The sequence below is a fragment of the Helianthus annuus genome, chromosome 4 (assembly GCF_002127325.2).
Source record: "Helianthus annuus cultivar XRQ/B chromosome 4, HanXRQr2.0-SUNRISE, whole genome shotgun sequence".
In the NCBI taxonomy this organism is placed as follows: Eukaryota; Viridiplantae; Streptophyta; class Magnoliopsida; order Asterales; family Asteraceae; genus Helianthus; species Helianthus annuus.
This window is the reverse complement of record NC_035436.2, coordinates 36222503-36237614: the sequence shown is the minus strand read 5'-3', so window position 1 is coordinate 36237614 and position 15112 is coordinate 36222503. Positions and strand designations below refer to the sequence as shown.

Genomic DNA, 15112 nt, shown 5'->3' with positions numbered 1-15112 from the left:
ACCTTGTTGGCTTGTCTCCTTTAATTGTGATCCTTTTGCCAGTTGGTGTACATACTTCTATAGACTTTTGATCACACAAAATTCGTGCATGATTGCCTGCCAACCAACCATTCCTAATACAACATCGAATCCGGCTAGATTCATGGGTAACAGGTTAGCATTAAACTTATGGATTAAAATTTCTATCTTTCCTTCCTGAAGGATTTCGCTTATTTGGATAGAATTTCCATTTGTCGTCTCCACCAGACAGTCTTGGTTAAGTTTAGTTAATGGTTGATTGAAAAGTTTGCAGAAAGAAGTAATTTTAAAACTTTGGTTTGCACCAGAGTCAAATAATACTTTAGCATAAACATCATTAACTAAAAACGTAACAACAATCACATCTGGGATCATCTTTGCTTCTTCGGCTGTCAGTACGAATGCTCTGGCATTCTTCTTGGGTCATTCTATTACCTTTGTTTTGTTATTTGCTGCGGGAGCTAGTTTTGGACAGTTTAGGTGTATGTGACCTGTTTCTCCGCAGTTGTAGCATATTCTGGCACTAGCTTTCTTCCTACAGTCTTCTTCCTTATGCCCTGGCATCTTGCAAAAATTGTAGGACACAACATACTTTCCTGAGTGTTTCCTTTTGCAAAACTTGCAGTAAGGTGAAGAGGATGAACTTGTTCGTTTTCCACGATAGGAATTACCATAACGTAGTTCCTGAGTAATCTTTTGAGCTAGATTCTTTTTCTGTTTTTCCTCTTATATGCATACCAATTCGTCTGTCAGAGTATTAGCAAGTTCCACTGCTTCTTCTACTCTTTGTGGTCTAGCTGCCTTGACTATATTTCTGATCTCACTGATTAATCCCTAGATGTAATGGGAGATTAATACTGCTTTTGGTGAGGCTATAGTTGGTACGATCCTAGCATACTCAAAGAAAATAGTAGTATATTCTCTGCAATCTACCCCAATCATTCGGTGGTTCAGAAATTTATTTGCAATCTGTTCCTTTTAATGAGGAGGACAGAATTTCCTTTCAACTATTTCCTTAAAGTTGTTCCATTCCATGTTGTAAACCCTGTTACTTCCTCTTGATTGGAGAATGGTATTCCACCACTCTAATGGTGCCTTCTTGAAGAAATTAGAAGCATACATGATCTTATCCTCATCTGCACACTTACTTATTTTTAAGAGCTTCTCTCTTATCTATCCAGCGCAAGGCTGGAATGGCTCCTTCATTGCCTGAGAATTCTATCGGTTTGCATGATAAGAATTCTTTATAAGAACAACCATATGTGATGGTTTTTCTTCTTTTTGGGATTGGAGCTTGGATAAGTAGTCCGTGATTTCCATTCACGCTATGACTTGGATCATTGGGCGTACGTTTACTACCTATTATGGAATTATTATTTTCTGCCTTTTTATTAATAGTATCGATAATAAATGGCATGGCGTCTATGATTTCTTGAGCTACTATGTGTTCTATAGCACTTTTATCCACTTGGTTTCCTTTATTATTATTCTGGACTTCTGGATTTACTTCGTTTGACATCCGAATTGTAATCATTATCATTTATTAATATCACAAAATAAATTACACAAACACATTGAACCAAAATCGTCGAGCATTGCGACTTTTACTTTTTTCATATATATTCATCTAGTACAAACAACTGAAATTCTACAGATTAGTAGTTATTCATCGATACATATATATTTTTAGTAGATTATATATATATATATATATATCCATATATATATATATATATAGGGTCAGGATTTAGAGAAAACAATGAAAAGTGTGAGAACGGTGAGAACGCTTATGAATCGTCCGATCAAAACAATCTATGGACTAGATTGGCGCGGTGGCGTTTTCGTAAATAACACGAATTCTATTGAGTGGACACGCTTCATTAAGGGTAAAAAGGTCTTTACACTTCTATACCAAAATGCCAAAGTAATGAATAAAACGCCATTACTGGCCAAAACGCATCCCTATATAAACAAAACATTTTCATACATAAGAACACACCTCCCCCAACCTGAAAACGCCATATTTTCTACTATATAACATTCATTTTACAACACCAAAAATTCCAAAACATCAAACACACCTACTCAAAAAACGCCATATTTTACTATATACCAATCATCTTAGAAAACGCCAAATCTCTCAAATATCAAAAATTTCCAAAAAATTGACGTTTCTTTCAGATACACTACTTCCTCAGTAAAACGCCAAAAATGCCAAAAATCGTTTCTTGTATATTCAATATTGTTCTACGCGAAATTTCGGAGAAAGCATTCTTTCCTGAGGTGCTGTGACTCAAATAACATTTTGCTGAATGAGATGGACAAAACTTCAAGAAAAAGATACTAGGGTCAAACTTATGTCAGTTTTTGTGTTTTGTTATTGATGAATATTATAATGGCATGAGTAGACGAATGACACTGATGAGTGGTTTGAAGATACATATTCAAACAAAAAACTCATGTCATATTGTCTTTCCAAACGGCCAAAAAACACAAGCATGACAAAGCCAAACCACCAGTGAATATGTTTCAAAGAAGAAAGAGACTGATGACAGTGAAGATTTGAAAGATGAATTGTTTCTATTTTCAGTTTTTTAATTTTCCTTTTATGTTGTTTGTTATGTATTTTTCGACTAAGAATAAAAAAGTTTAATAAAGAGCCAAAAAGTCATAAAGAGTGGGAAACGCCATAATGCAGTAAAACACCAAAAACTCCCAACCTATAATAAAAGTAATTTGGAGAAGTATTATTAAAAGCTAAAAATGAAAAAAAACGCCAAAAACTACTTAAAGCCATTAAAAAAACGCCAAACTTGGAAGATGGAATGTCTAAGACCATAAAAACTCATAAAAAGTTGAACAAAAACAGTAAAATATACACACATTAACTGAAAAGACGACTACTTTTTTAATATCATTTTTTATAAATAAAAATCCCGCCTAAACTACGCGCCAAAACATCCTATTAGAGAGACGTCTTTGCACAATCAACTGATCACACCACCAAAAATAAACGCCATCTTTCCAAGAAACTATTCACTTTAAAACGCCAAAAAAGATACTTAAAAAAGCCACAGATGCGGAACCTCATTTCTTCTATATTGAGTATTGTTCTGAATGAAGTTTCACTGAATGGATTCTACTCTGAGATGGGTATCTCTATAAGCTTTTGCTGAATGAGATGGACAAATATTCATGAAAAACGAAGTAAAAGACACTTTTACCCCTTAATGAAGACGGGCGTTATGTAGGAAAATAAGGATCTACATAAGGTATTCAAAACAGGTTCAAAACGCCAAAAAGGCTAAAGTAGAAGAGGCTGATGACAGTGAAGATTTGGAAGAGAAATTAGATTATAATTTTTATTTTTTTTTTCAATTTTTATTGTTTGTTATCTAATTCTCTGATTTTATTATCTAATTCTCTACTAACAAAAAAATTTAATATAAAACGCCAAAAACACCAAAACGCCTGATAATGTGAAAACTGAGAGAACGAATGCTAGCAAACCACGATGTTGCTATAAAACGCCAAAAACGCCAAAAACGCCAAACAAGGTATTACTGAAAAATCAACACTAATTCACAGATGAAATTGAACGAAACAGTAATTGCTAAACAGTAAAATGAAGAGACGATAACATTATTGCCAAACATTTATTATATTAAAAGCCACTACATGGAAAACTGAATTTATTTATCTTTTCAAAAGGCCATAATTATCTGTCACATTATAGACATGTATCCTACTTGATATAACAAACATCAAGAAAATTACTGATGTTTTTTACATCATAGACATGCATCGTGATTTAAAAACAATAAAAACGCCAAAACATACTTAAAACGCCAAAATGTTTACTATGATCCTGATCTACAAACAACAAAACGCCTCGTATTTATTAAACGCCAAAAAATGGTAACGGGATGTGACACGCGCTTAAAAAAAGAAATATGAAAGGACAAAAAAGCCCCTCCGCCCTTCTCTATGCCGCGGGACACGTTTTGGGCCAGGATGCGTTCTCACCGTTCTCACACTTTTGAGCGTTTTCTCCTGATCCTGTACATTAATCTAAAAGTGTGAGAAGGGTGAGAAATATTGTGGTGATGACAAGTGTCCTAAATCTAAATTAATTCAAAAGGGTGAATTAGTAATTTTCTATTTCATTCAATGAATTAATTAAAAGATAACTGGCCAAACTACTTGTCCATCAGTTATTATAGGGATTTCGAATTTTGTAATTTTTTGTAAGATCCATTAAGATTCTGGTGTTCATCATTCATCAATTATAAATCCACGAGATCACAGGAAATTTTCAGAGTCACGAACAGTTGTTTATCCTGTGCGATTGTGGTGTTTTATTTCAATTCCAGTGGAGTCCGCTGATGCATGTACATGTGTATCATAGGAATTGATTCTGTTAAGAATTATCATGTTTGGATTAGTAGGGATCTATGTTTTTTACGTTCCTAATCATACGACAGACGTGTTTTTTTAGTTTGCGATCTTACTCTACAGTTTTTGTTGTATAGATTTCATTATATTGGATTGCAGTGTCTTATACACTGAATTGTTTAGGGTAAGTTGTTTTAGTGTTATATCATGAACAGATTTTTTGATAATGGATGCATAGTGTCATATGCATGGTCAACAGAGTTATATGCTGAACAGACATGTTAAATTCGTTTTATTACAATAGTGTTATATGATGGGTAGATAATGTAAATTTGTTTTATAGTGTCTTAGTCCCCCACATATTTTTAATTACATTTGTTTGAAAGAGTTTTATAAAACTTTTTATTTGTGATGACATTTATAGTGTTATATGCAATTTCTATAGTGTTATGATTACCCAGTGTTTTAGTACAACAGATTTTTGTTAATTAAACTTTATAGTGTTTTATAATAAACAGTTAGTGTTAAATGGACATATAGTGTTTTATTAAATACAGAACTATGTTGTTGTCACTTTTATTAACTTTTTTCATTTAGTATTTTACATTAGATTGTTAGTTGTATATAATGGTGTTTTATTCTACCTTTTTATATTGCTTTATGACAGTTTATAGTGTTTTATAAAGACTGATGTATCGCTTTTTTATTGTAGATATTCATACATACCAGCCGGTCGGTGATGTTTATGTGTCCCCAAGGTCTGGAAGGAGGACAGTTATACCAAATGTTGACGATTCCATTAAACCAAAGATGCACATGACGTTTGATTCGATGGACCGGCTGTGAAGCGTGTATTCGGGTTAAGTTAAACCCGGATAAACTTTATGAGGTTTATCACTTCGAGGAAGTTAAACCCATTTGTTGCTGAAGATGACAGATACCTGCTTCTTGCAAACAGAGGAATCAATTATGTCCAGGAAGAAGCCGTAAATGCTTTAAGTGCCATAAAAGTTGGTCCAATTATACTTTTAACATTATGAGGACTTTTTATGGAGGGTTTAACAAGGCAGGTGCCTCGAAAGTTGAGTTTAAAAAACTTCAAAAGAGACTTAAATAGGTATATAGCTGAGTACGACGCTGATATGGTTATTAAACGCCTAAGAAGGAAGAAAGAATTTATGCCCAATTTTTCTATGGAATGCCTAACAACTGACGATGGTGTTTTACGGACATTGTTCTAGGCCGACGGAGATGCGAAGAAGAATTTTCATATGTTTGGGGATATTGTGTCTTTCGATGCTACTTATCGTCGCAACAAGTTCGTACCTTACTTTTTGTTTTAGATTCGTTTTATTTATATTTTAGTTTTTAAATAATGTAGGGTGTCTTATGTTTTGACTATTATATTTTTTTGTAGGTACAATATGATGTTCGTACCGTTTACTGGCATTGACAATCACTATCGTAATGTTACCTTGGGTGCTGCTATAATAGGTAATGAAACCGCCGAAACATATAGCTGGTTGGTTAACGTCTTTCGGCAGGCATTTGGGCGTGCACTACCTGTGATTGTAACTGATCAAGACCCAACGATGAGGAAAGCTATTGAAGACACTTGGCCTGAAAGTAGTAACAGGCTTTGCATGTGGCATATAATGGACAAACTTACTACCAAGGTTTATTAATTACCAAATTAGGCATACATGAGCTTTGTTTCTTTATGTTTACGACGTTTATTGTTTGATTGGATTCTTTTGTTGGATTTTTATAGCTTTTTATATCTGAATACGAGGTTTATGGTGGATCTATTCCCGATTGGTTTTTTATATTCTAAAAGTAGGAAATATTGTTTAGCGATATAGTTTTACTTTTATATAACGTTTTATCATGTTTCTTGGATATTTAAGTTTTTTAATGTTGTTCCTTGTTTATTAGGTTGGCGCCACCCTATGTAATAGCACCGATTTTAAGAAGAGGCTGTGTGCCATTGTTTGGACCGATGTATTACTCTCTGACCAGTTTGAAACCGAATGGGGTGTTATATTGGTTGATTTTTATTTGGTGAATCATGAATGGTTAGAGTCAATTTATCATATTAGGTATTCGTGGATCCCTGCGTACTATCGTCATGAACACATGTCTGGGTTGATGCGTACTTCCTCGCGTTCGGAAAGTGAGAACCATTTCTTTGGGCAGTTTTGCAACCCGGACTGCACGCTTGTTGAATTCTTGGGGCATTTTGACTCTACAATCGAAGCCCAAAGACACGAGCACAGGAAGAACAACCATGATACTAGGCATACGAACCCCGATAGTTTTGCAAGAGAATTTGTTTTATAAGAACAGGGGGCAAACATATACATACGAACAAGTTTCTTCAATGTGTAACTTGAAATTAAGATAGCTATTCACAAGTGTGGTATTGGAAGATGGGAACAAAGAGAGGATAATTTTGTGAACTTCTCTGTCAAGGACTTTTCTCAACAATGTACTACATTCTTTGAGGTAACTAGGGAATGTAACAACTGTTTATTTATAAACATAGTTGTACATGAGGTTTTATTTAATAGTGTTAACTGAGCATATATTTTTGTTCTCATTTTTTTGAGGTAACCAGGGAATGTAACAACTGTTTTTTGGCTCTAAAAACAAAGGTATCTTTAGAATCTGCTACGTTTCCAGATACTGATTAGATGGTCCTTCATCCATTGGAGAGTGGTGTTGGGTTTTTCACATGTTTATCAAAGTTATTTTATCCATATAAAATAAAAACGCAGTGGAAATATTATTTAAAACATGTTACTTTCAAGATATAAAACTCATTTTATATGTAAAACCCAATAACCCGGATCCATATACGAACATGCATGCTATAAAAAACACAACCATAGGGTGTTGTAAGAATACTACCTTCCAAGAGTAAAAGATATGAAGAGGATGATATTCTTGAATAAAAATCTTCAAAGTAGAAGACCTCAAGCTTGTATACCACAAGCCTTCCAACAAACACCTTAATTTTGCTAGGATTTCTACACTTAAAATTAAACTTGAAACCCCTTTGGAAACCTTCTCTTGGCCGATTTTTAGAGGAGGTTATGGAGTTTTTTGCACTTGTAATTCTAGTAACTAAGTGTGTGTGAGAGAAGGTTATTATAATAACCAAATCAAGTTATGATTTGTACAAGATCTTGTATGCAATTTTATTGGTGGAGATCCCTTAGGGAAGAACAAAAGGGGGCGTCACAATCATGGCTTCTCCACCTAAAATTTCAAATTTCTTTTAAAATTAAGTCTTGTATATATATATTTTATAACTTTTATAAAATATAACATACGATGTTCAAGACTTTATGCAATATCTCACAACCTTTTTAAAATGTTATTTAACCCATTAAATAACAAAATAAAATATTCTCTCAAAATAAATTATCCATATAGTTTATTAATTCTCAAGTGCAATTATTTAGAAAACCGATTTCTAAATATTCTAAGTGTTAATATTTATTTATTTGATCATATCATAAATAAATATTATAGGTGTTTGTCTAGCTTGTTATTGGGTATGACCCGACTTGGATCATAACGTACTAGCCACATCAATTTAGTATGTGTCTTGGGCATACAGAGTCCAACATTCTCCCGCTTGCACAAGATACATAGAAGATTGATGCAAGTAGTAAATACCACCTAACAACAGTTTACTATCCCTAATACGTATGACTAAGTGCCATTCAATAACATCATCCCCTCCAAGTCCCTTACTTGAACATGATTTAGGTGAATCTATCATTTATCCTTTCGTTACAGATGTCATGTTAAATCCAGAGACATAGTATGATCATTCTCTGTTGATTTAACTTTAGCAGGCCTTAGACATCTTACTCTCAACGAACAAGAGGAGCAAATCCATCCTTGACTACATACGTCTCTCACATTCACCTTGTACCACGCCTGAGTTTAGCCTCATGTACTGTCTTATTACAAACATCGAAGAACTAAGTCAAGGTATAATATTTGGTGAATATCAAGACCCAATATGTATCTTAGGTCAGAGGATACTATGATATTCTCCTTTACTGAAATTTACTTATGATCAATCACAAATGATTCAATGCAGTAACATTTGAGAGCGAGTCAGTCCAATATTTGTATCCCACAAATATCTATGAACTTTGCCAGCAACACTTTGCTCTATATTCATACCTAATGAATATCCACCAATCCAAGTTCATAATAGTCTTACATTCATATTTGTTCCCACAAGTATGATCGACTACGGACATTTAGAATAAGTAACTTATTCATGGATTTAAACATGCTAAAATGGAACATAACTCAAAATACCATAAAGAGTCATAATAACAATTGTTCCAATATCCAAATTCAAAATAGATCAAATCCAATCACTAGAATATCGAAGTCCTAAGGCACAAGTATGACCCTTCATGCTTTGCCCGTTCAAGGAGCTTCGTGAGTGGATCCGCAATATTTTGATCGGTGTGAACTTCGCGAATACATATCTTTCTCTCTTCAACTTCATCCTTTATGTAGTTGAATCTTTGCTCAATGTTCCTAGTCTTTTGATGTGCACGAGGTTCCTTGATTTGAGCAATCGCACCATCGTTATCACAAAGATCTCTAGGGGGTCTTGAATGGTAAGGATTACCCCTAGATCGGCAATAATTCAAATGGCAGATCCACATGAATCATCTCGATCAATGAAGCGGCGATGTATTCTGATTCTGTAGTGGACAATGCTACCCTGATTGTGATCGAGAATCATCTCGATCAGTTTGGAAACTCGTATCCGTTTAACGCATCACAATGAGTTTCGAAACTCGCATCCCTGTAACCCTTTACAACGAGTTCCTCTTTACCAGATCAAAATATTAGAAACATATCCTTAGACCTTCTAAGGTATTTCAATATACTTTTAACAGTCATCCAATGACCGTTACTTGGATCTCACTGGTATCTTCTCGTCATGCTTAAAGCGCATGACTTGTCCAGTCTAGTGCATATCATTACATACATAATGGATCCTATAGCAGACGCTTATGGGATTCCTTTCATTCTTTCTTGCTCATCCTTTGAGCTTGAACATTGAGATGCACTCAATATTGTCCCTTCATGAATAGGTACCAAACCTTTCTTACAGTTCTCCATCTTGAACCTTTTCAAGACTTTGTCAATGTATGCACTTTAGTTTAAACCTATCAAGCGCCTTGATGTATCCTTGTAGATCTTTATTCCCAAAATATAGGTGGCTTCTCCAAGATCTTTAATGGAAAAACAACTTCCAAGCTAGCTTTTTACACCTTCCATGGTTGGAATATTATTTCCAAATAGTAGAATGTTGGTGCATCCGTCTGTCGTCTACGTCTTGTATCGAGTCTAGAATAGAATAGGCTAGATCAAGGAACGGAATTCAAGAAAATGGATTTGAAGTTGATTCCGCTCCAAATGACATCTTGTCATTTGGAGCGAAACCCCCTGATAATCCTGATTCCGCTCGTAATGGTTAGAGGCTGATTTCGCTCGAAGGTGTAACTTTTGATTTCGCTCGAGATGTGATTTCGCTCATACATGTTGGAGCGAAATCAGCTCACCTATATAAAGGGTGTCATTCGGAGCGAAATCTAAGAATAGTTTTAGGGTGATTGTCTTCTGGTGAGCCACGAAGTGCTGCCGAAGTGTTGACTCGATTGTAAACGTCGTTCAATCAATAGAATCAACAGTTTAAAGTGAATACTCGGTGAATTGAACCTGATTTGTCTGTTTCTGCCGTTCAAATCAGGAATAGTTCTTCTGATAGACTCAATTGGGTCCGAAACTGATCCTACATGTGGTATCAGAGCTAAGGAGGAAGAGCTCTTGCCAATTCAGCCGAAAATTCTGTTTTTCTACACCTTCTACACTGTCTTTTGCAATTTGACTGGGAAAAGGTTGTCGAATTGATCTGATTTTTGCACAGTGTACTCAGAATTTGTATCTAACAAAGCCTTGAAAGTTTCATCAGCAAATTCGAATTAAACCTGGACATAATTGTGATTCCGCTTGAAACGAGTTCGAGAAAACATGACGTCACAGTGATTTCGTTCGAAATTATAGGTTGATTTCACTCAAAATCCTAATTCCGCTCCAGGATACATTCTGATTTCGCTCCAGGATACATCATGATTCCGCTCCAGAACACATCGTAATTCCGCTCCAATAGTCATCGTGATTCCGCTCCAGAATTCAGTGTGATTCCGCTCCAGATTACACTCTGATTTCGCTCCTGATCACCTTGTTGATTCCGCTCCTGGTTACGACGTGATTTCGCTCTTGTTGAACTTATTGATTCCGCTCCAAACAGTTATCTCACTTAAATTGTTGATTTCGCTTGAACCAAGGCTGTTTTGTGTGAAATTTTAAATCTAAAAATGGACGAAGAATTTTACAATGCATTCGCAACACCGGTTACCCTGATCACTATTGCATAGAACACAATGCTAGAAAACGAAACGGGAACAATGCAAAAACCACCCAAGCTCATGAACATTGAAGAATATAAGGGTTGGGAAGGTCGTTTCGAAAATTGGGTACAAGCTAATTACCTAGACGCATGGGAGTGTGTTGAGACAAAGTATGTGAGACCGTTAAATGACGATGAAGAGGAAGTTGCGATCAAGGATATGAGTGCAGATGACAAAAAGAAGTACAAAAATGAGAAGATGATGTTAAGTCTGCTACAACAAGCTGTGAAAGAAGACATCATGGTATTATTGCAACACAACGGAAGCTCGTACTCAATTTGGAAAGCTCTAAGATCAAAGTTTGTAGGTAGTCAAGAGATGATCAAGAACAAGAAATCTCTGTTAAAGAAAGAATTTGACTTGTTTCGTGGATTGAAGAATGAAAGCACAAAGCAGATCATTGAAAGATACTGTAATTTGTTGGTGAATATGAAGAGGGTAAGCATCAACAAAGATAATGAAGAACTGATAGAGAAGCAAGCAGATGCATTACCACATGAAACATGGGGGACATATTTGATGATGCTCAGGAACAAGAAAGGATTTAGCAAGTTAACTTTGAGCAAATTCATTGAGAAGTTGGAAGCTCAAGAGATGGAGCAAAGAGAGATTGTTCGAATGAAAGATTTCGACGGTGAACAGGATATCGGGTTGTACTACAAAGCAGGGGTAAATGAGAAATCTACAAATTTATCTCCAAAAGTGGAAACTGCTTACAACGCCAAGAATTCAACTGGAAGTTCATCAAAAGGATCAAGCAGCAACACAAGTTTCTCATCATTTCCATCATTTGATGCGAACATTTCAGCAACAAAGAATGGAAGAAAACTTCAGTGCAATATTGTTTTAAATCTTGAGAATGATCAAGATTATTCAGATGAAGTTGCTAAAAATCAAATGTCTTTATTGGGAATGGTTTTAGAATCTTACAGCAGTTTTGTTGCAGGTCGTATCGGGAATCCAATGCTAACAAAGGAGGATTACGACCAGATAGATGCTGAAGAGATGGAGCTGATGATATAAAATGGTGTTTGGCCAGCGTGTTAAGGAGAGCTGAGAAATTCAAGCAGATCACGGGGAGAGATGATCTTCGTGAGGCTAATGTTTCTACTTTGGGTTTTGACAAATCTAAAGTCACTTGTTTTCGTTGCAGGGAGAAAGGTCACTTCAAGAGGGAGTGCACCAACCGTGAAGCAAGTGGAGCTCAGAATCCTTTCAACAACAACAATGATTACTACCGAAAAGCCATCTACCATCAAGTTGCTCAACAACCATCTCAACAACATCAACATCAAGCTCAAACTGCACATGGAAGAAATGTGATTGAAGATTCTGGAAAGAGAGCTTGTGTGGTTAATCAAGATGAAAAGAAGCCATTCAACTGGGATAAATATGTCTCAGCTGATGGAAAAGCTTGTGTGATTGATCAAGATGATGAAAAGCTACCCGAGGGATTTAGCTGGGAGAATTTTACTTGGGATGATTATATTCCTGATCAAGCCACAGCCCATACAGCTCACAAAGCTTTTGCTGCCAGAATAGAAGAAGAGAGTGATGATGATGGAACTGAGTACTATGCTAGACAAATGGCACAACATCTGAAGATGATGGCAGAAAGCGATAGTGAAGATGAGAAGGAAAAGAAGAAAAAGAAAAAGGTAAAGACACCGGTGAGTAGTGATGATGAGACAGTACCGGTGATTAGAAGGAAAGTGATAGAAGTTCCAAAATTCGAAATTGATGAGGAAGCCATTCCAAAGAAGAGTCCAGTGATTTGTGAAAATTGTGAAGCTGTAAAGAAACAAAACAGTTCGCTGATTCACAATATGAACAGATTGAAGGAGTCATATGATGTGCTCAACAAAGCGATGAACATGTACAATGACACAAGTGAAGAGCAAGCTACTGCAATGAAGACACTTCAGGGAGCGTTCATGATCAAGCAGAAAGTTGTGAACAACTATATCGAGAAGTGTGCTGCTCTTGAACAGAAACTGGAACTTCAGAGGATTGAAACTGAGAGAGTTAATCGTTTGTTGAAAAGTTACTCATGTTCGTCTTATGTCATTGACAGGATTTACCCGACAGCTGAAAGCTTAAAGGCATTTGAGGACAATGATGTAACCGAAGAAAAGAAAGTTTCAGAAGAAAAGATTGAAGAAAAGACTCTAGTGAAAAAGACTAAAAATAAGAAAGACACTGAAAAGACGACATCTGGTAAGAAACAAGGTGTCAGTTACAACAAGTGTCCACCCCCACTAGAAAATAGATATTTGACTAGAAATCCAAATGATGAAAGAGTCAAAAAGGCTATAAACTTACAGTGGGAGTCGGAGTCGTCAGTCAATCTACCAGAAAGTATTGATGTCACGTTTACATCATCTGACACTGATCAACAGTCTCAATTGATGAAGATAGTGGTGGATCATGTGTTAGATAATGATGAGACAGAGGAGTCAAATTCGGAGTCTAGTTCCGAGTCAAAGTCTAAGTCAAGCACTCCGGGTCAAACAGAAAAACAGGGCAAAATAGTTTATGACAAAGAATTCCTGTTATCAAATTCTAATTTGAGTGATGAAACATTTAAAGTGGCTTATACTTTGAATGATTCTGACAAATTATATTCTGATGAGGAATTTCCAATAAGGGGGTTCAAAACTGAAATGATTAAAAAGGTTTTCAAACTTACAGAAATTTATATTTCTGAAATAAAAGATTTACATCTTAATGAAAAATCTAAAAAATACACTTCAAGAGTTCAACAGAGATTAAACAAGAAAAAAGGTTACAGTTCTGGTTCTGGTTTCCAAAAGAAATCGAACCATAACGGTAATTTCAAAAAGAAAGGTCTTGGTTTTACTCCAACAGAAAAACAGGAAAATGAAAAATATATTCGTGATTTTAAATCCAAGATGACATTTGTTTCAGGAACATCATCTGAAGAAGAAGAAAAGAAAGCATTCTGGAGGCAGTCAAACAATGAGTTCCTTGCAAAGAAGCACGATGAAATGAAGAATGGCTGAACAAAAGAAAGATACGAGAACCTGTTTCCAATGCAACATAGTTGGACATATTGCCAGGGAGTGTACTAAGGCAATACAATCAAAACATGGAGTATCTCGTAAAATCAAAGAGAAAGTAGTTGAGTTTGAACCACCAATTGATAGAACCAAACTGTTCAAAAATTCAATTTTTGAAACTGGTGAATGTTCAAACAAATTTTACAAAAAGAGAGCTAAATCTGATAATAAAAAATGGGTTGTTAAGAAAGTTGTTGAAAGCTCTAGCAATGATTCTGATAGGTCAAAATTAGAGGAGCTATCTTCTGGCGATGAAACTGACTCCATAAAGTCAGTTGAGCCAAATGTTGTTTCAAAATGTGAAGCTATGTTGAAAGCTGAAAATTCAGTTCCGACTGTGAATGATGAGGATTTTCCATCACTTCGAGCTGAAAACTATAAGAAGAAAATTGGTAAAGTTGAAATTTCTAACTAATTTTATAATGATAAGCAGGTTTTTGATGCTGAGAAGGTCTTTAACCCCAAGGTAAAGCATATCTTTGGTAAGATGATTAACCGAAAAGTCAAAGGGGTTAAAGAGTTCTATGAGAAAAAGAGAGGAGGTAAGAAACCGAGTGTCGATGACTCGGTAACACCCAAGGCTGGTCAGGCTTGGGTGGATATTTTCTTTGAATGAAAAACCTGACTTGCCGGAACTCCCAAGTTGATAAGTGTGGAGTAGGAATCGGCACCTTGAGAATTCAACCGACAAGAGGGTAGTTGGTTGAAAAACAGGTTTGAAATGTTTGGTTTTTGATTCTACAAGTGGTTAATCAAGGTCATTAAGTTGAACTTGATTTAACTATCATTTAAAAGATTGGTAAACAATGTGATGAAATGACCCCAAACCTACAAGTCGTTGATAAACGAACTTATTTTCCGGAAAAACCATTCTGATTAAAACAAACTTAAGTATTTTGAAATCTTAATGGGAAAATAGTTTGTTGTGAGGGGGAGTTCTGATTGTTTATGGCAAGCAGATGGCAAAATGAGGCGATTTGATATCGGTTGTCATGTTCTGTACAGTTTGTTTTCAATTTTCTGTAATTGGGTCAAGAGCTTAGAGCATTCACATCCAATCCATCAAATTATACATACATTCCACTAAAAAACAACTCCTAC

General features: G+C 35.5%; 1 protein-coding gene across 1 annotated transcript; it reads left to right on the top strand.

Moving 5' to 3' along the window:
- Nucleotides 1-5297: 5297 nt before the first annotated feature.
- Nucleotides 5298-6753, top strand: LOC110933187 (protein FAR1-RELATED SEQUENCE 5-like). Its single transcript, XM_022176420.1, has 5 exons — nucleotides 5298-5423; nucleotides 5655-5731; nucleotides 5831-6089; nucleotides 6185-6205; nucleotides 6349-6753. Exons 1-5 carry the CDS (start codon nucleotides 5298-5300, stop codon nucleotides 6751-6753), a joined length of 888 nt encoding a protein of 295 aa, XP_022032112.1.
- Nucleotides 6754-15112: the final 8359 nt, after the last annotated feature.

What these genes read in the sequence shown, in the direction of transcription:
- LOC110933187 (XM_022176420.1), top strand. Translation starts at nt 5,298, where the DNA reads ATGAGGTTTATCACTTCGAGGAAGTTAAACCCATTTGTTGCTGAAGAT. An exon ending in ATGCTTTAAGTGCCATAAAA is followed by an intron (nt 5,424 to 5,654) that starts GTTGGTCCAATT and finishes ACATTGTTCTAG; the next exon opens with GCCGACGGAGATGCGAAGAA. An exon ending in TGGACAAACTTACTACCAAG is followed by an intron (nt 6,090 to 6,184) that starts GTTTATTAATTA and finishes GGATTTTTATAG; the next exon opens with CTTTTTATATCTGAATACGA.